This window comes from Protopterus annectens, chromosome 5.part0 (assembly GCF_019279795.1).
Source record: "Protopterus annectens isolate FY-2018-M chromosome 5.part0, PAN1.0, whole genome shotgun sequence".
NCBI lineage: Eukaryota > Metazoa > Chordata > Ceratodontiformes > Protopteridae > Protopterus > Protopterus annectens.
Window position 1 is genome coordinate 465,057,905 of NC_056735.1, and position 27,680 is coordinate 465,085,584.

A 27,680-nucleotide genomic window follows, 5' to 3' on the forward strand; every position below is an offset into this window, starting at 1 on the left:
ATGTATTTTCTGAAGAATATGAAGTCTGAAATTCAAATGCCTGTCAATTTTACTTCTGATGGAACAAAAGCAATTTTCAGCAGAGGCCCAGGGAGAAATACTGTAGACACATGTCTTTGTATAATGGCAGGACACCAGAGCAAATCCACACAAACACAGGGATGAGATGCAGACTCCACACGGAAGGCACCCCAGCCAAGAATCAAACCAGAAAACCTATAGCTGTGAGGCAACAATGCTACCACTGCACCATCAAATATGTAAAGAATTAAACATTCATAAACCTGAAGTCAGAAATTCAAATCCCTGTCAATTTTATTTAACATATGTTAATCAGGACAATCTGACTTGGAACAAAAAAACTATTTTCAGCAGAGACCCAGGAAGAAATAATGCAGACATGTCTTTATAACATGGGAGGACACAAAAGCAAACCCACACAAACACAGGGAGAAGATGCAGACCCCACACAGAAGGCACCCCAGCCAAGAATGAAACCCAAGAACCTGCAGCTGTAAAGCAACAATGCTACCAGTGTACCATCAAATATCAAGCATTGCAATATTTAGAAACCACAGATATTATGAGGAACAGATCAGATAAAATAAGAGGCAAAAATCTGCAATTGTTTTACAAATGGTGGTGCGTAGGGAATTCAGGTCCTTAACACCACCATACAAGGTACAGGGTTCAAGCCTGAGTATCTCTACCCACCACCATTTGTTAACTAGGGCATTGTACACACACACACACACACACACACACACACACACACACACACACACACACACACACACACAGACACACACAGACACACAGTCTGCACCTACCTGTAAACATTTCCGAAGCCAGCCAGCGACCGACCTGCAAACATTTCCGAAGCCAGCGACCGACCTGCAGGGAAGCCATATAATCCAACCAAACTTATTGATTTACACGACGCCCGTGCAGCGAAATCCCCGCGAGAGCTGAGAGATTGCTCTCAGCTCACTCCTCATTGGCCCTGACTGCAAGGGAAGCAGTCCAGAGCCCCTCTGTTCCGTGTGGTCATTGACTGCATGACCGCACAGATTTCTGGGTATCCTATAGCACAGGTTGCTGGGTACCTATGTCTCTGCATTCGGACTGCCGATAAAGGCAGTCTGAATGGATTTTGTGTTTCACAGATTTTTTTTTTGTTTTTTGTCTAGGTGGGAGGGCTGCAGACCGGCAGTCCGGTAGCATGAGCCGCCCCTGCCGGGCACAGGGCTTCCCTCAAAAACCTGTAGGAGACAGAATACAGAGATAGGGCCTTGAGGTGGTCTGCACTGGACATTTTACTTATGCCCTGTATTCTTTTAGAAAGGAACCTCTATAGACATTCCAACTGTTGGATATGCCTAGTTAGGTAAGTAATCAAGGAGGCATTGCACTCAATGATAAGTCTGATGAATGCTGAATACAGTGGACCAATGACTTCCCTTTACTTAGATGCCATACCTTTGTTTATAAGTTGCACAATATAGAATGGTTTCCTTACCACTGTAGATATATGATGGTCAAAGGCTAGATTACCATCTATGTGTGTCCCTAAGTCCCTGACTACTGGTTCAACTCTAGGGAATGTATTGTCAATATAATAGTAACCAGGGGTGGAAGACTTACCAAAGGATGTTATTATGCATTTCTTGGCATTTAACTTTAGTCCATGGCTTAGACACTAGTTGTTTGTCTGTGTCAGCCCTTCTTGGAGAACATTTGTGTCAGTGTGAGATTCAGTGACAGCTCCTAATTTGAAATCATCTACAAATTTAGTCAGCCAAAGACCACTTACATTGGCCTTGACTTCTGAGAAGTAAATTCCAAACAAGAGCAGTCCAAGGACTGATCCCTTAGGGACTCCACTTGTGACTTTGTAGAGGTAGATTCTCCAGTTCTAACTTCCTGGGTCTTGTCTGTGAGCTAGTTGGCTATCCAGTGGGTGACATATGGGTTTGCACCTAACCTCTTGAGTTTGTCAACAATGCCCGAGTGGGGTATTGTGTCAAATGCCTTGGCCAGGTCAAGGTAGGCAGTGTGAACGATTTCTCAAAGAAGTCCACCAGGTTGAGTAGGCATGATTTGCCCTTGACAAAACCAAATTGGGTTGGCTCAAGTGTCTAGAGGTTTACTATGTCTCTGTTGATCATCTCCATAATAATTCTTTCCATGACTTTACATATAAGACAAGTGAGGCTTCTGGGTCTATAGTTTCCAGGGTCTGTAGATGGCCCATCTTTGTGCAAAGGGATGACTGTTACTTTTCTCCATTCATGAGGCATGAAGCCTGTTTTGAGGCTACAGTTAAACATTAATTCTAGATGCCCTGATAGGTCATGTTTTATGCTATTTAGAAGGCTTCCTGGGATACTGTCTGGGTCCATTGATGTGGTATTAGTGATAGTAGGGGGAGTTATAGTTGAAGGTATTTCCTGAGCGAAGGTTGTAGAGGGGGGGGTAAACTTGGAGCTGAATTTATCAGCCAGGTGGCTTGCTATATCTTCTGGCTCAGTAGCAGCAACATATGTGAGATATTGGGTTAGCTTATTTAAATAGTTCCCATAATGACATATTTGTTATCTATATCCGCTACACTTCTTCTTTCGGCTTTTCCCGGTTAGGGGTCGCCACAGCGGAACTCCGGTCTGCTAATGATTGGCAGTAGATTTTGACATGCTGGCTTGCCGGGCCTAATGCACAACCTTCAAAGAAGGAACGCCCTTTCATGCATGTCGCCACACAGAAGACGCTCTGAGAATCGAACGAGCAACAGGCAGAGGAGAGAACGGCATAGCACTGCACAAGTTCACTTCATATTACAAAAGCAATCCACAATGAATTTTCCTGGAAAATGAAGTGTGTTTGCTTGTGGTCTTAAACTGTTTCTGAAGTATTTCAGCAACTTTTTCTTGAAGTGGAAATAACTAATCATCTAGATGAACTACCGATCAGTCTTCCATACATGGCTTTGTTCTCCAAGGAAAATAAGTGATCTCATTGTCCTAATAACCCTTATTTATAAGCCTAGTGTTTAAATTTTCGACCAAAGTGGGGTAGCTTGGCTCATAAAAAGCTTGTTTCATACTGTCAGTCAGTCCTGTAGTCCATAGAAGCCCAACCATAGTCTTAGAACCTAGTGCTTCATCATCAGGAATGTAGCAGAATATTACACATGGGACAAAGTGTGCATTCCATAATTACTTGTAAATAACTGCATGTTATGAACTTTGTGGCATGGTCTTAGTCCTTCTGTATGGTGTATGAAAAATACTGGGAGTATCCCAAATAACCACAGTAATGCAGATTATAAAGACAACTTCAAAAGCATATAATGCTTCACAAGTATCATATAGTATACTCCCTCTCATGGATTTCCTGTCAATGGCAGTTACCACTTTCTATGCAGAAAGGAAAAAACACTCCCATATAGTATTTCTTTATCATCCCCCCACCACCATTACCTTCACTGTACAGTAGATATTATATATTTAATTTGCAATAATCACAGATTTTGTATTTTATTGGAATATACTATCTATTATTTTACTGAACTTGGTTGTGGAACACTCGAAGGAGAAATAATGAATTCTTCATATAACCCAGTTGTAGCATTTTACCTCAGTTTTACTACATATAAATTACCTGATTTATTTATTTCTCTGTATTTACCAGGAAAGTCGGACTGAGTAAAGTCCATTTTCGGCTGTGGCCCAGTGAGAAAAGCACCAGCAAATACATTTAGAACACTGATTACATTTTTTTTTTTTTGCAAACACACATTGCATAGGTAGTTCTTAAGACATCTAGATACAAACAGGTACTTGTTCTGTACTAACACCTTACAAGATAAAACAGGTACTTATGTGTGACATTAAAATCTAAGTATAACATAGTTAGTATGCAGACAGTTCATGTGCAATATGTGTGTCAAGCGGACATTAAATATGACTTATAAGACATGGTTATAGTATAGCTATTAGGAATAAATAAAACTGAGGTAAGGGGAGTGAAATATTAGTTGGCAAGCAGATTGTAGTTAAAGCTAGAAGAGAGAAAGAGGCCTTGTAGAGCTGATGAGTCAAGGATAGTGGTCGTAAGAATGCAGTGGTACATATTGACACATAACCTGGTTATAAGGGAGTGATGGAGAGCACTTGAAGGACACTGAAAAAGTTGGAAGTTCAGAAAGAAATTGAAATGTAAAGTGGTGATTAAGATTAGAAAGAAACAAAGGAGTGGTAGAAAGGTTTGTGTTGTACAGAACAGAAACATACCTGGGTCAACCAGTCACCTGTGCCGGTACCATGAACCGATGCAAAAAAACAAAACAAAAAAAACAGTTTACTGTATTAATTCAACACACCTCCACTACATCCTGTCCAGCCTTTCAGGTCCCATTTCTGTGCCTTTCCCCGACCCTTCCAAAAAAAAAAAAAAGAATAAAAAGAATAATAATAATTTCCTTTTCTTATAAACTGTAACAGACTCTTTGATACAAATGTGTTATAGAACTCTTTTTTTAAACTTTTAAACTGTTGTAAACTCAGTTGCTGCCGCTTAGAACCCACACAGACCATGACGTGCTCAGGTTTGACTACAAATGCAACAGAGGCTTTTAGAAGCCAGCACTGCATCAGACATCAGGACTGGTCCACACAACACTTTACAGCTGGGGCAGTTGCCCCTCTCATCCTTCTCTAGAATGGGACAGAGGTTAATAAAGTGATAGTGCGTATGAGGTGACAATGGAAAATGGAGTTACCAGGTGATGAGCATGATGAGGATTGGCTAACAATGAAAGTGCTCATCTGTTTATGATCTTATATGTTTCATTAAAGAAATATGGATTTATAAACTACTACCACTTCCAACTACTACCTTTCTTTCACCTCCACTAACTACCTTGATGATAGCAAGCTCAGATGCTCATAAGCCTAGTACTTATTATACAGCAGGAACTTCTCATTGTTACATTTGTTAATACCTGTTATGTACTTCACAGATAAAGATTCTAGTTGTCTACTGATGTACTATGTTCTTCATCTGTAAATATGTTGTAAGTAATTTCTATGTTAAATTGTTAATCACTATGTAATCCAATGTAACTACTGTCTGTTTATTTTACTGTGGAGCTTTTCTCCCCGGGCCTCCACTGAAAATGGACCCACGTCCAGTCGGACACTCCCGGTCAACAAATTTAAATAAATAAATAAATAATAAAGAAGTTATAAGAGTTTGATTACTTAAAATTCTCAGTGGAGTTTGTCTACAGTTTGTGGTTCATTTTTCCTGATTTTAAGGACTCTTAGCAATCAGTTTCATTCCTAATAAAGTACCAGTTTTCCTCGCGGTGTAATATTTTTCCTTTTGGGTGGGAAATGTCTTACCTCCAAGGCTGTAAAGCTACTGCACCTCATTACAAGCATCTGTTTATTATATATAGATATATGCATTGCTGCAGTTTGAAATTGTACTTAGTTCTCTGTGACACACAGTAAATAAACAGGAGTTAATACAATGTAAGCCCAGTTCAGAAAAGTTGTTCCAAGGTGTACACCTCATGGTGCCCACATCTGATTCAGAGACAGCCATACCATGGTGCTGCAACATAAAGATGTGCAGTACCATGATAGGCTGTCTCTGTTGCCATAGTGAATGCTAATGAGGCATTTTCGTGCACAGGCATATGCCAATTAGCCACGTGCTCTCCCTTGGAACTGTCTGTGGTAAGACATTCATCGAGCCATGCTTCATAAGATGACATGATTGTTCTTGATTAATCACTTTAATGAACACAGCCAAAAGCTTGTGTTAATCCATCATGGTAGATATAGGTGCCAGAGCTTTACTCAACAGGTATTGAAGGATGCATGCAGATGTGTATGTGAGGGGCTGCATGGGTGAGTGTAGGTTTGAGAATATGTGCCTGCCTGAGAGGTAGCAGTGTGTGTGTGTGTGTATGGGGGGGGGGGGGGTAGAGAAACATCTATCTATTTCAATACATACTTCATAGAATGCATAGCAAAATTAACCTCAAACTCAATTAACACATCCCTTTCCATGAAGATAACTTCCCCCACATTAGTCCATAGAACATTTCTTTCAGAAAAGACATCTAACTGCAACCTCTCTGATACACATACAGAGAGCTCCACACACTTTATCTTTCAGCCAGTTTCTATAACTCTCATAAAAAAACATTTTACATAATCTAAAACCTTGTTTCTTCTCAGCCGGCACCCTTTCCCTGGAATACATAAATCTAGCTACAGATGCAATAGCATACCCAATCAGAATTCTCTTTAATAGATCAATAACAGAATCAGGTTTCCCTAACTTGTAGAAAATGGTGCATATTATTCCCTTACATAAAGGACATAGGACTAATTACATTACAAAATTCTTTCCCATTGTGATCCTGTCTACCCACTGTAAAATCTTTGAAAGATGTATACATCAACAATTTATTCACTGTCTCTTTCAAAATTAGCTAACCAACAATGCGCACCATGGATTTCAGCCAGAAAAAAACACCTCAATTAAAGCCGCAACTCTAATAAACTTGTATCTGCAGTATTTCTAGATCTATCAAATGCCTTTGACATGGTCTCTCACATTAAACTTCTCAATCAGTTTTCCACCCTAGGTCTGTCATCTCCATGTATTAAACGGTTCTCTACCTACCTTGCCAATAGGCAACAAGCTGTTAAATGGCAAGGATCCATCTCTGCATACCTTCCCACTTCCACATAAGTCCCACAATGATCCATCCTTGGCCCTCTACTATTCAATATTTTTATCAATAACCTACCTTCATCTTCTTGTGAGGGCACCTTCATCAGTTTAAAGTCTAATAAGTCAGACATTTCACAAAGCAACAGAACTATCTTCAGCTTTCATACCTACAGACAGTATGAATACAGCTTTGAGTCATAAGGATGCAGACTCACAAGTCATTACTGCTCACTGAGACTGCATCTAAAAGTGCTAATGTTTTAGTAAAAGATGACTACTGTCAGACAGAAATAAGCAAGCTTAATAAACTGGATATGAATAGGGTGATAGCTAACTATCCTTCTGGATCCAGGATTCATGATGTAATATGGGGTCTTAGAGCCCTCCATCCTAACAAGTATGATTATGACCTGCTGGTAGTCCACACTGGGGTAAATGACATTAGGCAATCTACTCAGGAGGATATGCAGAAGGATATGACTAAGCTTATTTTGCATGTGTCTGAAGCCAAAAAGGCAATGATCTCATTCTAGGGGAACACAGTATGTATTGGGATGAGAGGGCTGGCATGCCTTCCAGCTTTGTGAGGGATGATCTGCACTTCTCCTACCAATCCAAACAGGAAGAAAAGAAACCACAAAATCCAAGGTGAAGCAAACACAGGCAGGAAGTAATAAATCTCTCTAAATAAACTGTGTGGATTTACTACTTCCTGCCTCCATTTGCTTCACCTTGGACTTCTCCTACCAAGACTTTCACATTCTGGATAAGTCCTTGCTTCCATTTACTTTTTCAGATTGGCCTCATCTGATGGACATTACTAACATATTAATGTGCCTCTACTTAATGCCAGGAGTCTTAAAAATTGCCCCTGCTGGAAGTTCTTCTGAAACTTGAATACATTCATGTACATGTAGTTACAGAGATGTGCCTTTAGAGCAACGAAAGCTCTCCCTCTTTTCCCTAATATAGTGACCATCATATCTTCAGACCTACTGGCAAATGTGGGGGGAATATAAGAATTTGTCAAGGAAAGCCTAACCTCAGAACAGATTCCTTGGAACATGACATTTGAACTCCTTGAAATCTAAATCACAATAAACAATACTAATTCTGACTTCACAGCTAGTTACAGAACACTTTCTATATGTTCCAATCGGAGCATTATAGCAATCTTAAACACATTAGCTGAAATCTCCTTTAAATCCAGCACCTGTTACTGGGGAACTTTATTTAGCAATACATTGGCTGACCTACGATAGACTACCATTGTCTGGCATGGCCAGTGCTTTTTAAACATTACAAATGCTAACTTTCTTTTACAAATGGTTAACCATCCTAGGGGGGTCTCAATAGCCTTGATTTAGTTCTCATAAATATGGCCACTTCTAGTACAGCTCCATATATATCACCATGTTTTATTAAATCTGACCATAAACGAGTGCCCTTTTCCTGCAAAACTGGTGGTATTTCCCTTGTAAAAAAGCTCTGTGCTTAGGGACTTCTCAAAAGCAAACATTTTGCAGTTACTTAATGGCCTAAATTCAGTCTTTCTTCATCATACTCTGATAGATCCTATTGCTAAAATTGCTGCCTATGCCTATGACTTACATTTCCACTTCAATAGTAGTGCTGATAGGACAGTCCTTATCCACACAAAATATAATGAGGACATTTAAATACAAAACACTATGGAGGAATGCCTGTAGAAATAAATTATATAATGAGAGAAGATCTTATTCTGCATACCTTAAGAGCCTAGTTAAGCAAACTAGAGCTAAAGTGAATCTTTAAGAAGCTCAACGCTGAGGGTGAACTTAAAATATCCACAACCACCCCCCCCCCAAAAAAAAATACCTTAGATACCTGGTGAAAGGAACTAAACCTTTATTAGCAAACGATTAAGACATGTTGGTGTGACAGATTCATCTCCCATCATATGCCTCACCTCTAAAACAAACTTCTATTACATGCCAAGCAGAGTAGCATCCTTGTTGTCTTCAAGATAAACCAAGTTAATTGGATGGGACATCTCAAATTCTCCCCCACTCAATCTTTTGTTACCCTGCTTGAGGCTAAAAGGAACTTTTGATTACAGCTGATTGGATAAGCATGGTAATGGTCTGCAGACTGATTGCCTATTACTTTTTCCTACAAACTTATGAAACTATAATCTTCATCTTTTTTAATGTTGAGCAGCAAGTCGGCTTTAACTCTTTCTTTAACACCATCAATAGGTTCTGCAACTCTTAATCACTTTCAGCAATCAAAGTGGTGCTGCTTGCATATTTAAGAGTATTAATATTTAATTATAGCAGCTTTGATTCAGGCATTTCCTTCATCTAACCTTTATTCATTACATTTTCATCATAAGCCCCAATTACATAAGGACCATTTATTCAAGTCCCAAATACCCAACGACCACATACTTATGCCACAGTTACCTAAAGAGCACTTACTCAAGCCATAGTACCACTTAGTTAAGCCCCAGTTACATAAGGACCACTTACTCAAGCCCCAGTTACCTATGGACCACTTACTCAAGCCCCAGTTACCTAAGGACCACTTACTCAAGCCCCAACTCTCACCAAACCTGATCTCACTATTTACTGTTTTCAAAGTGAAACTACTGGCAGTTTGGTTTATAAGACAGCACTTACAGGAATTTCTTGATTTTGGAAGATTTCTCCCTTCTTTATGTTTGAACATCTGCAGAGTTGGTGTATATACTTTCAGCAGTGGTGTGAAAAGGGTAGCCTCCTACAAAAAAATCTCATTTTTACATTTCATTGTTCCATTAGAAGGATGCATTTCAAGCATTTAAGTTCAGTAAACTGAGTCCTCAAAAATGTAAACATCAGAGATAAGAACAATCTCACTTAGCATTGCAGGGGATATATTCAAGTAAAACATCAGATAAAATCTGTCCAACATGATGCCAGGGCATTTCTATGGGCTAGGTTTGTAAAGGCTCAGGGGCCATTAGCCTAGTACATACCTATAAAGCTATGAACATAGTAACCCAAACAGACTAGAATACTTTTGTCTATTCAGAATGAATAAATGCAGCCAGCTATTCTTCCATATATAATGAATAATTACATGATTTGTTATGTAAATGCAACTATCTAATATTCATTTTCTTAGATTTCAGCATATAAGCTACAGAGATAGTGCTCTTATTATCTGGAGGCTGGTCAGTATTCAAATTCATTTGCCAAAGCAACTCCTTCTTCGATTAGAAATTAGTCCAGTCCCCCCACCTGGGTTGCATTTAACCTTTTTTAGTATAAAAAATACAAACTTACTGAAATCAAGGCACACAATCACATATCTAACCAACACATTGCTCTTATCCTGCCTTTAATAGCATAAATATGGTGATAAAACCTTACTTTATGTCATTTCTCAGATTTTCCTCTATAAAATGCAGAACAGAATGAACAGTTAGCCATATATACAGTAACTCTGCTTGGTGGTACAATAATACTAAACTTTGTAAGGCAATATTATAAGTTTATCTCCTACAGACACATAAGGGCCTGTATTAATAAACCTACAATGCTTACATGCCCTATATCTTCAGCGTCAGTGTAGGTAATATCATTCACATTCAGCTCAGCACATTACTGCTTTATTTTTTTGAGATTAAGAACATAATTGAAAAAGTACTTGCTATTGTCTTTGGCTTGAGTAGCTATTTTATGTATATAGAGATATAAATTATAATTTGTAATCCTAAAACTAATTCACTGCTGTTTAAGTTGATAGCTTTTCTGTCTGCTGTATTTGACAGAATCAGAAAAGCTGATTGACTTTTTGAAAGATGGACATAATACGAGCTTGGAGAATATGCTCTTTCCTTGGTATTGTGCATTCTCAAAGTTGGTATATCTAATTAGTAGGGGTATGGGGATGCAGAGTGGCTTTCCTATACAAAAAAAAAATATTTAGTTTTTAATTTGAATGCTCTGAAGTTACGTCAAAGCACTGACGTACCCTGAATTGAATGATGTTTTACTAGTTGACATTTTTGTGACATTTAAGCTGTCAGTATGTTGAAGTTTTGATAAATACGATCAAAAGTGCTACTGGCGAAGGAAATGAATGAGCGAATGCTAAAACACTCATAGTTTATTAGAAAACTGCAGTTTAAAATGCCATAAATGCCTTACAATAAAATTTAGCGTTTTCGTCCATATAAATCAGACTTCTTCAGATGTGTAACCTAAACCTCATAATAATTATTTTATATTTAACCTATAAACCAAGAACCAATACATTCAAAATTCCAATTAAGGAATGAACCAATGCTTGATTGGAATACATGAATATTCAAACAACCTCATGGATATTTAATTATTCAACATTCCCATCGTGTTACTACTACATTATCTTTCCTAGCCATTCCATATAATAATTCATAAACATTATAAAATTAAACATCAATTCATTTAAAATCCAATAAATACTATGAAATAAAACCAGAGTCTGTATAAAATATACTTAAAATGTATATATAAAATACACTTTTAAGAATTTAATAGCATGTGAATTGGTTTTAAGTTTCTTTTAACAGATCATTGTGAATAAAACAGTGACACCTTCAGTCAACTAAGAATATTACATTCATTAAACAACATTCAAAGCTTAGCAGCCTTCAATTTTAAAAGTGGCATAACAGAAATAAAATCATTTAACCCTGGGTGTTTTCCCGATTCTAGGGTTACTTGCCACCATAATTCTCTGTATTCTATTTGTTCCTCCCATGGGCCACCCCTTATATCTTTATTAATTTGCTCAAGTACTGTGAAATAAAATTTACAACCATCGCATTTCTTAGAATGTTTAAATAGGGCGTTAGTCTCCTTACCCTTCAGCATGTCATAAACATGTTCATAAATTATTCTTTTTAGGGTTCTTTCTGTTATCCCCACATAAAAAGATTTACATTTATGACAAACAGCTAACTATACTAACCCCTTTGAATCACAATTGTAATACCCTTTACTTCTAATCAACTTGTTCCTACACTCAAGATAAATTTCCTTGGTGTTCATGGTGTATTCACATTGATTACAATGTCCACATTTGTATGTACCTTGTTTTGTTTTGCCCCCTGTATATATTTGCTTCTTTTCTTTATTTTCTAAAATATTCTTTATACTACTTGCATTTTTGTACACTACTTTAAAATCTAATCCTCCAACACCCTCCAAATCAGTAAGGGAAACAAATATACTCCATTCCTTCTGAAATACATTTTTAACCTTATTATTTATTGCATTATATTCCAAAACCAAAGCTTGATGAAAATTATTAACAACATCTGAGTCTTTTCCTATTACATTATTACTATTGTCACTATTCATTCTATCACCCTTAATTGTTTTAAATTTGTTTTCTCTACCATTTTCAACTTCTTTCCTAATATTTACTACAAATTCCTTAGGGTAGCCTCTTTCAACAAACATTTTCTCCAATAAATCACATTCAATTTTGAAATCACTACTAGCACTGGTCATGCGGCACCCTCTTACAAATTGTCCCTTCACTATATTTCTCTTACAATGTGAAGGGTGTGCACTTTTAAAATGAAGAAAAGAATTTAAAAAAGTGGGTTTTCTATAAATACTAGATTATAATTTATTATTCTTTTTGTAAATCTCTAAATCTAAATATTGTAGGGTGTTGTATGACATCTGATTATTAAATTTAAGAAATTTGTCGTTTTACTAATGTATTTATTCCATGAATTTTTCAAACATTTCTCTACTGGCTGTCCAAAAAATAACTATATTGTCTAAAAACCTTTGATACAAAATCCAGCAGGATTTAAATTTTGAATTCAATACACAAGTTTCCTCCCATCTTGCCAAAACCAAGTTTGCAAAAGTGGGGGCACAAACTGCTTCCATGGCTACTCCTTGTGTTTGTTGAAAAAATTCTCCATAAAATACCAAAAAATTATTTTTTAAAACCATGTCCATTAAACATACACTTGCTACTTTTTCTTTATGAGATAATTGCCTATCTTCAAAAATAATTTCTTCAAACATATTCATTCCTTATAGGTACCATATAGATGAAAACGAATCAACTATGTCTATAGCGACAAAAGATAAATCATCAGAATATAAATCTGGGGTTATCTCTCTTAAAAAATCCCATGAATATTTAAGCATAACTTTTCTACTTGTCCAGACATGTTTTACCTTAGTATCTACGTATTTTGCCAAAGGGAAGGTTTTAGAACCATCAGCAGATACTATAGGTCTAAAGGGTGGGTCTTCAGATTTCTTATGTATCTTTGGAATTCCAAAGATTGTAGGGACCTTAGGTTTTTGCACATTCAAATAATCAAACTTTTTTTATCAATATTGCCTTCTTGTAACAAGTCCATGAGGTTAATTTCTATCTTATTAAAGGCCAAATCAACCTCATTTCTAGAGACACAAGAATATTTAGATTCATCCCTAAGAATCTGATTCATCTTACCTTCATATAGTATATTATCCATTATTACTACCCCCCCACCCTTGTCTGGTTTCATTATTCTAACATTCATATCACATTTTAATTCTTGTAATATTTACCTTTCTTTCTTGTTTAAATTTGTCCCATATTTAATATTACTCTGAGCATTTCTAATTTCCATCTCCATAATTTTTTCTAAATTCTTAAGTTGCACATGCATAGGGAGATTATATGTAGTCTTTCGTTTTAAAAGCTGATCATTATTTTTGCCTATACTAATAATTTCTAAATTCACTTTTCTTAAAAATAACTTAATGTCTAATAACGTCCTAGTTAAATCTCCCTTAACATAAGGAATAAATTTGAGTCCCTTGCTTAAAAGGTTGAAATGTTCCTCACTAAGTGTAATATTACTAAAATTGTAAATTGAAAAATTATTGTACGTGTTCCTAACCCCTTCAACTACTATCTTGCTACCATTGTCTTGATCATAAGTGTGGGGGGGGGGTACCACTATCTAGTATCTCCCCCCCCCATTTGAAAATATTCATGTTAAGTGTCCATTTTTATTGTATTGCCTCTCTGATCTAGGCAGGGATGGAAAATCCTGATAATAATCCCTTTCCTGATACCTTTGTTCATTATTAACATTATCTTCTTCCATCTGTCTATTTAAACTATTTTTATTGTAATACTTATATGTTGGCTTGGGGTAACTAATATTATTTTGATACTCTTGTACATCCCTCTTTAATTTTTTCATTTTCCTATTAACCAATTCACCACATTTAACATCAATTTCACCCCTAATTTTAAAATATTTATCTTTCTCTTCACCAATACCAAAAAAAGGTTCTCTTTAATACATGAATCCAACTCATCTATTTCATTCTGTAAATCTTCTTGCAGTCTAATGTTCTCTTTAAGTTAAGTCAAAGCATTGACATACCCTGAATTGAATGATGTTTTACTAGTTGACATTTTTGTTGACATTTAAGCTGTCAGTATGTTGAAGTTTTGATTACTTCAGTAGAACTCTCTCTCTCTCAATATATATATATATATATATATATATATATATATATATATATATATATATAAATATATATAGCTGTATGTGTACATGGGTCCCATGAACTTTGTCGAACACTACTTTGGTGGGCATCTGTTTAGTCAACCCAATTTGGTTGACTAAATAGATGGCAGACAGAAGTGTGAGATGAACAACCCCAGGGTAGGGGAATATACCAATTCCCTGGAGATTGTGTGATGTTGGAGTTAGAATACATAATTAGCAGGGGGTGAAGGAGTGCTTGTCCCATACAAAAAAAACATTGCTTTCATTGGTGTTATTTTGGGTGGGGGACTTGCATGCATGAGAATTAATTCTCAGCACATTTGTAGTGGTGTGTCAACATATATAATGTTGATCAATATGGGTCGACATTATGCATGTCAACAAAATTAGCATTCAAAGGATTAAAATAGACCATATATTTATCTATATATCTACATATATATATATATATATATATATATATATATATATATATATATGCATACACACACACACACACATATATATATATAAAAATCAAGATGTATGTATACGTATGTATATAGAGAAAGAGAGAGATACAGTCAGATAACTATAGCTACATATGTGTGTAAAAAAAGATAAAAATATATGTGTGTGTCTGTATATACACACACTACTACACTATTTTCAGTGTAGCAGCTTCATTATGAATTGGTCTGTACCATTTGGAGTATAGTGATTTAATATTTCTCCCTATACACTTAATGTGTTATATTGTTTTTGAGTGAAAATCCTCATACTGGTCCAGCTGGAACAATGCTCTACCCTTATAAACAAACTTAAGTTAAAGAATGATTTAATGAATGAATGAATGAATAAATGAATTAATAAAGAAAGAAATAAACTGTATATTTAAATGCCATAATAAAAATCAGAAAATTATGATAAGTATGAAAAAAGGAATTGGTTTTCATTTGCAGTTGCTTTAGCAGTAGTCAATAATGAGATTTTTTTATTATAAAAGTTACTGCATGATGTAAAGCTATGCCAGACTGATACACAAAGCTGTAATTAGACATGAAGCATGCAATGAATGCCAAGCAATGCTTTCTGGCCAGTTTAAGGAACAGATGCCAAAAGAATCAATTGGTTTTGACATTGCACCAATGAGCGAAATGGCAAAAATATAAAAAAAGTTTAACAGCTTGGAAATCAAGAGGTTTATCTCTGAGATTCATTGATCATAAAATTAATGTTAGCTTAATATCCACAGACAGAGGGTAGGCATTCCACAGAAAATGTAATTTTCCACTCCTAATAGCAATGACTGGAGATATATGGTTTACTTCAGAAAAACATGCAGTAATCCATGTATGGCTGTATTATTCAGTGTATCTCATAACTAAACCCTTTAATGCCAGCCACTGGTTTATTTCTCGTTTGAATTCAAAATACATTCAAAGGATAGCAAATTATATTTATCAGCTTGAATTAGTACTTTTAAACTGCCTAAAAAGGTACACAATACAGATAAAAAGTAATATCAAAATCCCCATAAACAGCTGCTGTGTAGAAAAGGTAAAATACAATTGCTTCCAACATGTCATAGAAGTACAATGTCACCACTTTTAGCTTTTATAAAAAAATGACAATCTGCGTGCATACGTTCTTGGGCACAGACAGAAATATACTCAAGGCAGTTACCATGAACGTGGAGATCACTGGCAGTTAATGCAGAGAATCAAAGTTCAGATCAAAGTACTTTCTGTAATAACAGCAAAGGGCTTGATTGCTTCTACTTTATATGTCTGCTAGGTCACTCTAAGCAAGTCACACAACCAGATGGTGTTCCTGGGTAGCTGCTAAATTAGGACACTTCCGTCCAATGGGTTTACTCAATTAGTAAATATATAAAATACAACTGTAGGGTCTTGCAAATATAAGAGAACAGCTACACTTTCTAAATAATGTAATCCATTTACTGATGAAGCATTGCAAAGAATTATTCCTGTCATATGATAGATATTACTTGTGGTATGACAAACAAAGATTTGCTTTAGGATTCCTGCAGATGGTTCTTCAAAGAGAAAAAAAAGCCATTTGCATTCTGAATACACTGATAGATATTTAAATATTTCTTTAAATAATTTAATCATTTTGTTTATAGTGCCCGAGGTCTCTTCCTGTTTTCAGATGAAAATGTAGTCTGTTAAACTTAAAAGTCTGCTGATGTATGCATGTTCACAAAGACCTTGCAGCCATAAATAAACAACCATAATCTTCTGCATACAAGAGTTCTTTAATCTGAAGAAGCATGCAATGTTATAGGCTTTAACTTCTTTATCTATCTTTATTTATTTCATTGTGATTCAATTTGAAGAAAAGTATAACCCAGATTGATTTTATCTTCCAATTATACAAATGAAGGACACATAACTGGAAATGTACAACAAACAGAACATCTCTCATGAGATCCTGCCTACCAAACCTGTAATAGGGCTTCATTCTGCAAAATTTAATGTCTTGTTAATTCCTGTTTGTTTTTGGGAAGAAAATGCAAACTGCACCTAATAATTTGTTTCTTTAAAAGAAGACAGACCTCTCAAAAATTGTAAAGAATTGTATTACAGATAACACATAAGTGCAGTTTGGTAAATCTCCACCTCTATAGTTCATAGTATCAAGCATAACTGTTAAACAAACTACTTCAGCCTAGTCTGTTCCATTATATACTCAATCCATTCTTGTCTTCTGAACATTCCAGTCTGCAATCAAAATGACTGAAACTAGAATGGGCATGTTAAGCCAGCTGATTTGACAGTGGATGCTCATGCACATACGCACATGTCTAAACATGTGCATGCACAGACACTCATATACACACAAGTTCGTCGCTATTGCTCATATCCAAAGTGCTCAAAACACAACTGCACAGTAGTGTTGCTTGTAGCGCTCTGTAAGTCCATGTTCTCTTCATTTTGTACTGACAAAAGCAGAAAAAGCATTCTTGCTGGAAGGGAGGTGCATCCTCATAATATGTTTGTGGGGCTCTTCCAAACGAATTACTTCATTATTCTGGCTTTACTTCTCTACTCACTCTGACCTCACACCCACTTATTTTATTATTCTCACCACAAGGTCATTCTAATGCAAGGACTGATTAGTTAAAACAGAAACAATACTGTTTTGCCATTTCTTCATGATTCTGCAACTTGCCAGTAAACTTTACTGATTCAAGTTGAAAAGAAGCATATCACTACAGGGAGCGGTGTACAATAAGGAAATCCTGTTTCATGTTTCTTGAACCTGAAAATAAGTTCCACTTGCAAACACACATACACACAAGTATGACAATCAAAGGTGGCAACAAATCATATCATCAGTAAAAGCATATACTGTAGTCGCACAATAATGGGGCTTGCACCAAGATATTGTCACACAGTGTGGATTGAAACATAAGAAAATGCGGATGGACCAAATCCAACTGTCTTCTGAAGTCATCTGGTTCCTGAAGCTACCTGTGCTCCACTGCCTATTACGAGGTTACATCTTCTAAAACATATCTCCTAAGTCTTTGAATCTTGACTTATGACACAGGCAATGTAATCCCGTGAACTATCACCTATTCTGAGAAAGAAGAATTTCATCTTCCAGTCTTAAAACATTTACTTTCTACCTTTTTCCCTATCCCCTTTTCCATTTCAGTTTCTCATTCATTGTCATCTGCTACCTCCAATATCCCTTTTAAAATGAAGGAAGCCTATCTTCCGGTCTTTATATTTATGTATATAAATTTGGTACAGTATTGAAAGTCTGGGACTCCATATAGACAGTAATGTGAATCTGGTACTTTTAGGGCAAAAACAACAAAATATCTATACCTATATCTAGATCTATATCTGTATTTATAGCTACACCTATACCTAGTCTTTCTCTCTCTCTCTCTCTCTATATATATATATATATCTATCTATCTATCTATATATATATATATATATATATATATGTATATACATACACACACACACACACACACACACATATATATATATATATATATATATATATATATATATATATGTGTGTGTGTGTGTGTGTGTGTAATAAACTGAAAAACACTCTAGCACACATATGCATATAATCACATTTTGCAGGAGGCAAACCCCTCTTTTTAGTATGGGGGTACTACAATGATCACGCGCTCACTGATTATATCTATAAAACTTAATTTCCTGTAATATGGAGAATGGGAATTCTCTGAACTACAGCGATTTTGGTCTTAGAAGATATTTTCCCCCAGTCACACTTAAGTGTGTGTGTTTCTTGGATGAAATCACAATGGACAATTGTTTGAATGACAGTACATTCACTACTCAAACAAGATGAAACAAAGACAGAGGGATTACTTACAGGAGAATCCAAAAGAACATCAGAGGACTAGACAGTAATATTATAGCAATCCAATACAAATGTGCTAAAATCTATGAAATTAAATGAATGCATGGTAATATAAAATGCACAATGCATTTATCCAATCACTGCAAGCACCTTTGTCGATACAAAATATCAAGCAATAATAAAAACATTTCGAAAGATATTTAAATGGTAAAACCATTGAATCATATACTTTTGAGTACTTATTCAATGTTTGATACTTTACAATACTGAAAAATGTTAGAAACCTTCTTATGTTGAAACAAAATTAGAAGAGTACTTTTGTAATTCTTGTGTTTCCATTTCACAACATATAAAACCCATCCTCACTTCACATTCTTATATTCACTTGATTTCCTGCATTCAGCAGAAGTCATTTGCCATGAGTTAACTTTAAGTTACAAATAGTTCTTCATATTACTGCATTAATATTCAAATTAATAACAATTTTACAACTCTTGCACTTCTGTACAGGCCTACTGGCAACATTCCTCTTATTTCTATTTCTGATGGCTTATGCCTGTTCACATCTTCTTCATTGTTTATTCTAACTTGTTTTCCACAGGAGATACATCAGACTGGGGCAACTTGACTAAGAGTATGATATTTTTGGAGAAAGAGGTGATATGTCCTGTTTCTATAATGCCCATGCCTTTATTACATGGGGAAAGCTTTAAAAACTAAGCAATGTGATCACTGCCACCCACTTCTCCTAGGAGTGAGCAACTGCATTCCAAGGTATTACAAGCTTAGAAAATCAATGTTATTCCTTTTACATACTTGATTCTTCACTAGGCAAAACCACATTTAGAAGTTTTGAATTAAAAGGAGTTTAACTAATCCAAGTATTATTTTTTATGAAGACAGTTAATTCAATTTCCATTCACATGTTTTAAGATTTGTGGCTATAATGTTTGAAATGCTACATAACTATTTCTTACCTTGGATTTTTCTAACTGTGCTCTCACCAAGCCAGGCTCAGCTGCAGGAGGTGGTTGAGATTTTAACCAGATCTCACTAGTTATAACTGCTTGTTCAAGTTGTTGCAGCAAGGAATAGAAGGCAAGAATTTTGTTTTGATGCAAAAGCCAGGATATCCTTTCACTCAGCAACTGACAAAACTCAATCCAACGGCTGTTAAGCTGTTCTGTTGTCTGTTTGACATCTTCTGACACGTGACCTTCTGATAAAGGCAAGGAAAGAAAAAAAAATAACTGGGATCTATTAAAAAAGAGTATTAGTTCTAAACTGTTAAATAAAACGTAGAAATTCATTGGCCAAAGTTTAATTTAATAAACAATGAGGCTTTTTAAACAATTATTGAAACTGAATGTATATTTTGCCATGTCTGGACAAAAGTTACCCAAAGGCAAATGTACCGATGTATTTTTGCCTAATTGTCCAAGGCAAACGTTTTGGAAATGTGTACAAAATACTTTTTCCTGTTAGCAGACAGCTAGCAATTTCATGCAGAGGTCTACAGTTTCTTATGCAGGCCAAAATGGGCATTTTGGATGTAAAATCACAAATAACATTTATACACTCTCCAGAACTTATTTTATTTTAAATATATAGGTTTATCCTTTTAGACAGAATCCATTTATAGGAGGGATCTGGACTGGAAAGCCCCATCTTCTAAATAAACCACAGCAGAGATGTGAGTAGATAGCCCCATTGTGAAAATAAAAGACTGACATCACTTCCTTGTTATTTTAGAAAAAGGAAAAATAAAAATGCTTAAAATTAGAATTAAAGCAATAGTAATAAACAGTCTAAAACTTCAGATGTTAATTTCTCTTCTGTAAAAGTAGTGAAAAAATACATTCCAGCCGACTTAGTCACCAGACTAACTCATCTTTTATTTATGATAAACACCTGGACTTCAGAAGATCAACTTTTCAGACAGAAACATAGGTAGTATCAACAGTGCTTGAATAGGGTTACTACGTTTTCCAGAAAGCTCTTATTATTCACCCACAATTAAAGCACGTTTTTATATAGAAACCGGACGAATTTCAAATATAGGGTATTACTATATAATCATAACTGAAAAGTTCATCTGATGAGGTTCAGTTGGCGGAAGAAAGCACTTATCTAAAATAAAAGTTGAGATCTTCCATATTCAAAGCCTGCTCAAATTTATTTCTTTAGTACTATTATAGAAGAGGAATTTACATCTGAAGTTTTGAAAAAAAAATAAAAACAAAACACTTTAGATCATCATTAATCAAAGCCAGACTACATTTTATTAAGTCCATTTTCCTTCAAAACCAATGTGAAAAGTTGATCTAACGAAATCCAGTTGGCTGACAAAAGCTCTTACCATAAATAAAGCTAAGTTTGGTCAGTGACTAAGTCTGCTTGAGTATTTCCGTAATACTTTTATAGAAGAGCAATTAACAAATGAGGTTTTGGACTGTTCATTACTGTTTCTTTTAATTCTCAGTTTATGAGTTTTTATTTTTTCTCAAATAATAAAGAAGTGAAGGCAGTCTGCTATTTTTACAATGGGGACTGCTATCTCCTCACGTCTGTTCTGGTGTATGCATTTGTTCATCATGTTTTTCGCTCTTGGTATATAAAACATTCTTGGATGTGAGATGGATTTATCAGATCCACTGTATATCTTTGTTGTTTGACTCTCCTCTTAAAGAAATGGAGTAACACTTTAAGCACATAAACATCAACAGGATACAAGTAGTTAAATGTAATATTATTAGTAACAGTGAAATAATTTTTGCTAATTGGTACACATTATGTATATACCTAATTATGTATGAAATAAATGAAAATGCAATTAAAAGTACAATGTAGAACTAATATAAACTAAGAACACAAAAACAAATTAGTTTTTCTAGGAAAGAGTTCATAAAATGGAAAAATAGTACGTCAGCTCGTTTTCCTACAAGCTGAACAACTTTTGTTTTGGTGATAAGTCACTTAAGTATGTATTAACTCTATAAATTTGTCTACAAACATCCCATGAAAACTTAATACGTTTAGAATCACAGAACTCACTATACTCTTACACCCCAAGACTTGTTCACACAGTTAGTACAGATCAGCTTTCTCTTGAGTTTGCATGAGTAGAGTGGTTAGAGCAGGATTTTTTTGCAGTAACTTTAAACTAATCTATGCATACACAATAATATATAGTACCTGTATGTGAAATTGACACAGTTAATGTGTAGTATAGTCATTTGATTGTGTGTTAATGATGTGAGGTTTCTGCAAAACTGATGACCCTACTTTAAGCACTATTGAATGTATTACCTATGTCTCTGGACAGGCTTCCGATCCCTGTACTTTAGTAAATGAGTTTAGAAGAGAGCAGGATACGTGCTAATATTGTTCTTTTGTCTAGTGTCAGAAATTGCTTTACTTTTGGAAAAGCCGCCAGTTTACAGTAGGTGTCTTCGATGATTGCATTAATGTGTTCAATGAAAGAAAGCCTCAGTTAACAACCTAGTACACTAATAAACTACTAATTAATCGTAAGAAAATGAATGTCATGGTCTTTGCCTCAGCCAAGAAATTACCCACGGTTCCTCCTATTCTCTTAACAGATCTTAATGGGAGCACAATACGTAATGTCACTGAACAGAGGTACGTAGACCTAACACATGGCCGTACCATTTTCTTTTGTAAACATACAAATTTTGTAAACTATAAAGTCCCTGTTTTATTAAAACTGTATTAACTGACATGGTTTAAATCCACAGAAAGTAATCCAGTAGTGCAAGGCTTCAGTGCCTTCCATATATTTAGATCATCAGTCAGGGACAACATTTAGAGGAGTCTCAATTTATATTAGCGGCATCCGTGGTGGTGCAGCAGTAGCATTGTTGCCTCACAACAAGAGGTTCTCCCGTTCAATTCTCGGCTGTAGTGCAGGGAGTGCCTTCTGTGTGGAGTCTGCATGTCCTCCCCGCGGTTGGGTGAGCATTCGAAAGACATGCGTAAATGAGCGTGCCTTCGTTGAAGGCTGAACGTCAAGCTGGCACCTCGGTGTTCGTGAAAGTCTACTGCCAATCATTAGGGACCGGAGTTCTGCTGTGGCAACCCCTAACCGGGAAAAGCCAAAAAGACAAACAAACAAGCATAACTCTACTTTGGTCAAATGGGATGCTGTGCTGGAATTTATCCACACGCAAACCACCACAGACAAAGTCCCATGCCATATCCTAGCAAACTATAGGTCACTCTCTATGTGCCTCGAATCCCATAGCTCATACCTAGACCAACTGAAGAAATGTAGCATTAAACCAAATACTCTTTTCATGGGAGATTTTAACTACCCCTCTAAAGACTATGAAACATAAACTGCCTCATACTCACAGGCACAACAATTCTGATGTTATTAACACAAAACTCTTGACCAGATAGTGCGCACACCCACTAAAGTTTCAAACAAAAAACAATTCAACCAACCAATAAAACAAAAACCTCAGCACTATCCACAAATGGCTTTATTTAAAATAAAGCCATTTGCAGATACCACTGAGGTTTTTATGTTTTAGAAGTTCAAACACAATGGACCTGGTACTCATCAATATGGAAGAACAGTGGCCCCTCCCCTCAGTGTCATCTTCTCATTGGTGAGGTCAGATCACAAAGCTGTCTCCTTTGAAATAAAGGGTAACCCCCAGCAAATCCTGTAACATTTAGAAACTATTCCAAAAGAAAGACTACATCCTATTAAGGGGCAGTACAACCAAGTAAAAGACTGTATAGAGGCTGCTGCACATAGTAGAAGTAATCCTGAAATAAACTCTACAAACAAACCACACTGGTGGAATTCTAACCTTATCAGGGTATAGAACAAAAGGAAACAAGTCATGACTAAAATCAGGAAGAGCCAGTTTGATAATTATAGAAGAAATGGTGGTGAATGGTGCAACTTTCACTGAGCACAGCAACTCAGTGAATTTTCTGGCTGACAAATTCAGCTCAAACTTCACCTCACACTACTTCCTGCCTACCCCATGAAATACCTACTACCCCTACTACCATAACCCTCCCAACTATTAAGAGGGAGCAGGTCCCATCCCTGCCTACCCTATGAAATACCTACTACCCCTACTACCATAACCCTCCCAACTATTAACAGAGAGCAGGTCCCAGCCCTGCCTACCCCATGAAATACCTTCTACCCCTACTACCATAACCATCCCTACTATTAACAGGGAGCAGGTCCCAGTCCTGCCTACCCCATGAAGTACCTACTACCCCTACTACCACAACCCTCCCAACTATTAACAGGGAGCAGGTCCCAGCCCTGCCTACCCCATGAAATACCTACTAACCCTACTACCATAACCCTCCCAACTATTAACAGGGAGCAGGTCCCAGCCCTGGCTACCTCATGAAATACCTACTACCATAACCCTCTCAACTATTAACAGGGAGCAGGTCCTAGCCCTGCCTACCCCATGAAGTACCTACTACCATAATCTTCCCAAATATTAATGGGGAGCAGGTCCCAGCCCTGCCTACCCCATGAAATACCTACTACCCCTACTACCATAACCCTCTCAACTATTAACAGGGAGCAGGTCCCAGCCCTGCCTACTCCATGAAATACTTACTACCATAACCCTCCCAACTATTAACAGGGAGCAGGTCCCAGCCCTGCCTACCCCATGAAATACCTACTACCATAACCCTCCAAACTATTAACAGGGAGTAGGTCCCAGCCCTGCCTACCCCATGAAATACCTACTACCATAACCCTCCCAACTATTAATAGGGAGCAGGTCCCAGAAATGCTCACTAAGACTATATCAGGGGCCTTTGGCTGACCAAGTTCACAGATGACTCCAAACTGGGAGCTGCCATAGAGGCCCCTCATGACCCAAATATCTTACATGATTGTCTAACACAGACAAATGACCTGTACTAAATTAACAGAATAAAACTCAATGCCAAGAAATACATCTTTCACCCAGGCCAATTACTCCATTGATAAGAAAACCCTTTGAGCTGAACTGGTAGTCATGGATCTGGGAACATAAGTAGAAAGCAGTCTGGCGTTTGACCAACATGTGGCCAAGATAGGAAGAAAATCATTCTATGTCACCAAACTTATAAGTAAGGGCATGCCACTTCATTCTGCCCTTACCAGACTCATCTTTGAGTATAATGCCCCATTTGACATGCACCTGAGCAGACATATTCAACAGCTGGAATGCCCACAAAGGCTCTTTACCAGGAGAATCCAGGCTATAAATGCATTGTCCTATAAAGATTACCCTAATGCCCTATCTCTATACTCTGTCTCTTTACTAGGTTACTGAAAGATGATCTATTCCTGGCATAAAATGCATCCTCATATCCAGCTCTAATGCACACTTTGCACATCCATAAAATGAATGGCATCAGAACCAAGAATTTAAATTTTTATTTTGACATAAATAAAACATGCTGGTGAGACAGATATCTATTTCAGAGGATCCCCATGCTCTGTAACAGGCTCCACATCCATGCAAAGCAGAGTCCATCTCTTACCTGTTTAGCCATAATCATGACCAATGAATGAGAAACTGGAAATTCTCCCTGGTTCTGGGCCCTGCGTTTCTGATAGGCAGAAGCAGACAGTAATATCCAAAGTAACCCCCCCACGCACACACATAACCTCTAAAACTTTCCTTACTAACATATTGCATACTAATAAGTGCCTCTGATACATGGAGACACAATTGAGTTAGATTTCACAGCTAGGACCCTGGTAACTGTTAGCTTAATCAATACCTGTGAATCTATGAACCTATGAGACCAGTCACTTCCCTTCACTAACTGCTCTCAGGGCCATTGCTATAAATACCCAAAATTAAATATGGCCTTCCTCTCTTCATTATGCATTTAGCCCAAAATACTGACAGAATACAGACTGCTGAGAAAAAAGTCTGCAAATTCATTCTATTAGCAGACCCTAGCCCAGATGCACGTGCAAATTCATTCTATTAGCAGACCCCAGCCCAGATGAACATGCAAATTCATTCTATTAGCAGACCCCAGCCCAAATGTACAACATTAATTTGCTAAAAATTCCAAATGTCTTTCAGCACCTGATAGGACCACTTTTTTTCAAAGTACTCTAATTTACAAGGTGGTAAAACTCAATCACTGCCTTTCTTTACTAGTGAAACTACCTTTACAAGACAACTCTTATGTACTCAGCAGTATATCAGGACAGTAATTTCTTTCTAGTACACCTTCCATTAAAAACTGCTGTAGGGGAGACAGCCTTCTTTAGATTGGGATCTGCTACCTAGAACCACCTGCCTACTAAAATCAAAATGCTAGAAACCATTTAAAGCTTCAAAGGTGTACTTGAGCATTTCTTTGCTGAATCTATCTACAACCGATACTATGACAATGGCTAGGTAACTTACCATCCCATATTATGAATACTGGAAAAGATTAATAAATTTTTGTCTGCCTCTTATACACAATATTTCACATGCATATAGGAGTTTATGCATTATATGTAAAATCGCATTATATTTTATGCATACCTTATCTTGCATTTTGTATCTATACATTTTTTCCTCAATACATTCTCGCAGTATCTTTTAATCTTACTCTATCTGGATTCAATATTACCAGTAAGTCCTAAATTTTTTAAGTGTACATTTTGTATATAATATTGTTGATTACAAGACCATGATGTATTTTCTACTCTTTGAGCACGGGTCATGGTTAAAAAGGGTCAGAAGACTAGTCCACTTACTCAAAGAACAAATAGTAAGTAAATAAGTAAATAAACAAATAAATGTATTGCTTGAGGATACTTCTATCAGTTTGTTAGATTGTGCTATTTTTTCTGTGATCATAGAACTGCTATTAATTTCATTTTATTAAGAATGAGTCTATTTTTTTTAGAAATCTAGTTCATGGGTGATGTAAAATCAGTTTGCAGTTCACTGAAGTTTCTTATTGGAAGTCTGTGTGTAAATGTTTAACCACTGGTATCTAGTTTTTCAGCATGTTGATAATTGCAATAGTACAGAAAAAAAAAGGAGAGGTCCATGGAGATAAAAGTCTGCATTTCCCATGTCTATGTCATAAGTTTCTAAATGTACATTTTGCCAGGACATAACTGGGTTATGGTATTATCATCTACAAAATCAAAAGCTTTTAAGAAATATATAAAAAGCTGTCATTTTAGGCCTTTATCTGTATTGGTGGACATGTGCTCTTCCACTGCCATGATTGTCACTTCTGGTGCTGTGGCCTCTTCTAAAGCCATTAGATTTGTGTTAGTTTAATGCATTCTAGTAAGCAGCTTAATATCTGTGTATGTGCTGTTTTTTCCAACATCTTTCCTAGTGGACTTCATATGCTAATTGTGCAACAGTTTTCAATATTTTGAACAGATCAAAGCTTCAAATAAGGGTTTAATCATTATTTTTCCATATATCTGGTGCAACATCATTTTTTTAATATTTCTTGTTGACAAATATGGATACAGGCAGTGTTGTACAGTTACCTGCTTCTAAGAATGCCAGAGGAGGATGACCTATGATAACTGATCCATGATTTCTGACATTTCTGAAGAGACAATTTACAATTGATACATTTCTTAGACTAGGGTTAAGGCCTACCCTTCCAGCTTCCATAGGTCTGATTCTCTGCACTGCAAGATTAGGACTAGCTTGTATGTGTTCATTTGTTTTTTGATACTCTATAAATGTTTTCTCTGTTGCCATCTTCAGAAGATATTCATGCCCTTCACTCCTGGTTTCTGACTGTCATGACTTTGTGGACTACTTTTGTGATCTATGGCAGTCCAGCACTGTTGATTTTAATGTATTTAAAAGATGAAAATCTGTTTAGTATACTAAAAATGTGCAGCACTGAAAAATAAGATAAGCATTATAGGGATGCACATAATTAATACTGGACCTGTCAATGGTGCTGAGGATTTCACTTGCCATAGGCAGTTATTCAGATGTCTTACCATAGCTATGCTTAC

General features: G+C 36.3%; 1 protein-coding gene across 9 annotated transcripts in view; it reads right to left on the minus strand.

The window, feature by feature from the left end:
* DMD (dystrophin) overlaps positions 1 to 27,680 on the minus strand; it is a 9,298,038-nt gene that overhangs the window by 6,583,356 nt on the left and 2,687,002 nt on the right. For all 9 annotated transcript variants that reach the window (XM_044072398.1, XM_044072396.1, XM_044072400.1 and 6 more), the window contains one exon: positions 19,645 to 19,886. In XM_044072398.1, the coding sequence (XP_043928333.1) occupies positions 19,645 to 19,886 (242 nt within the window). The remainder of the gene's footprint in view (positions 1 to 19,644; positions 19,887 to 27,680) is intronic.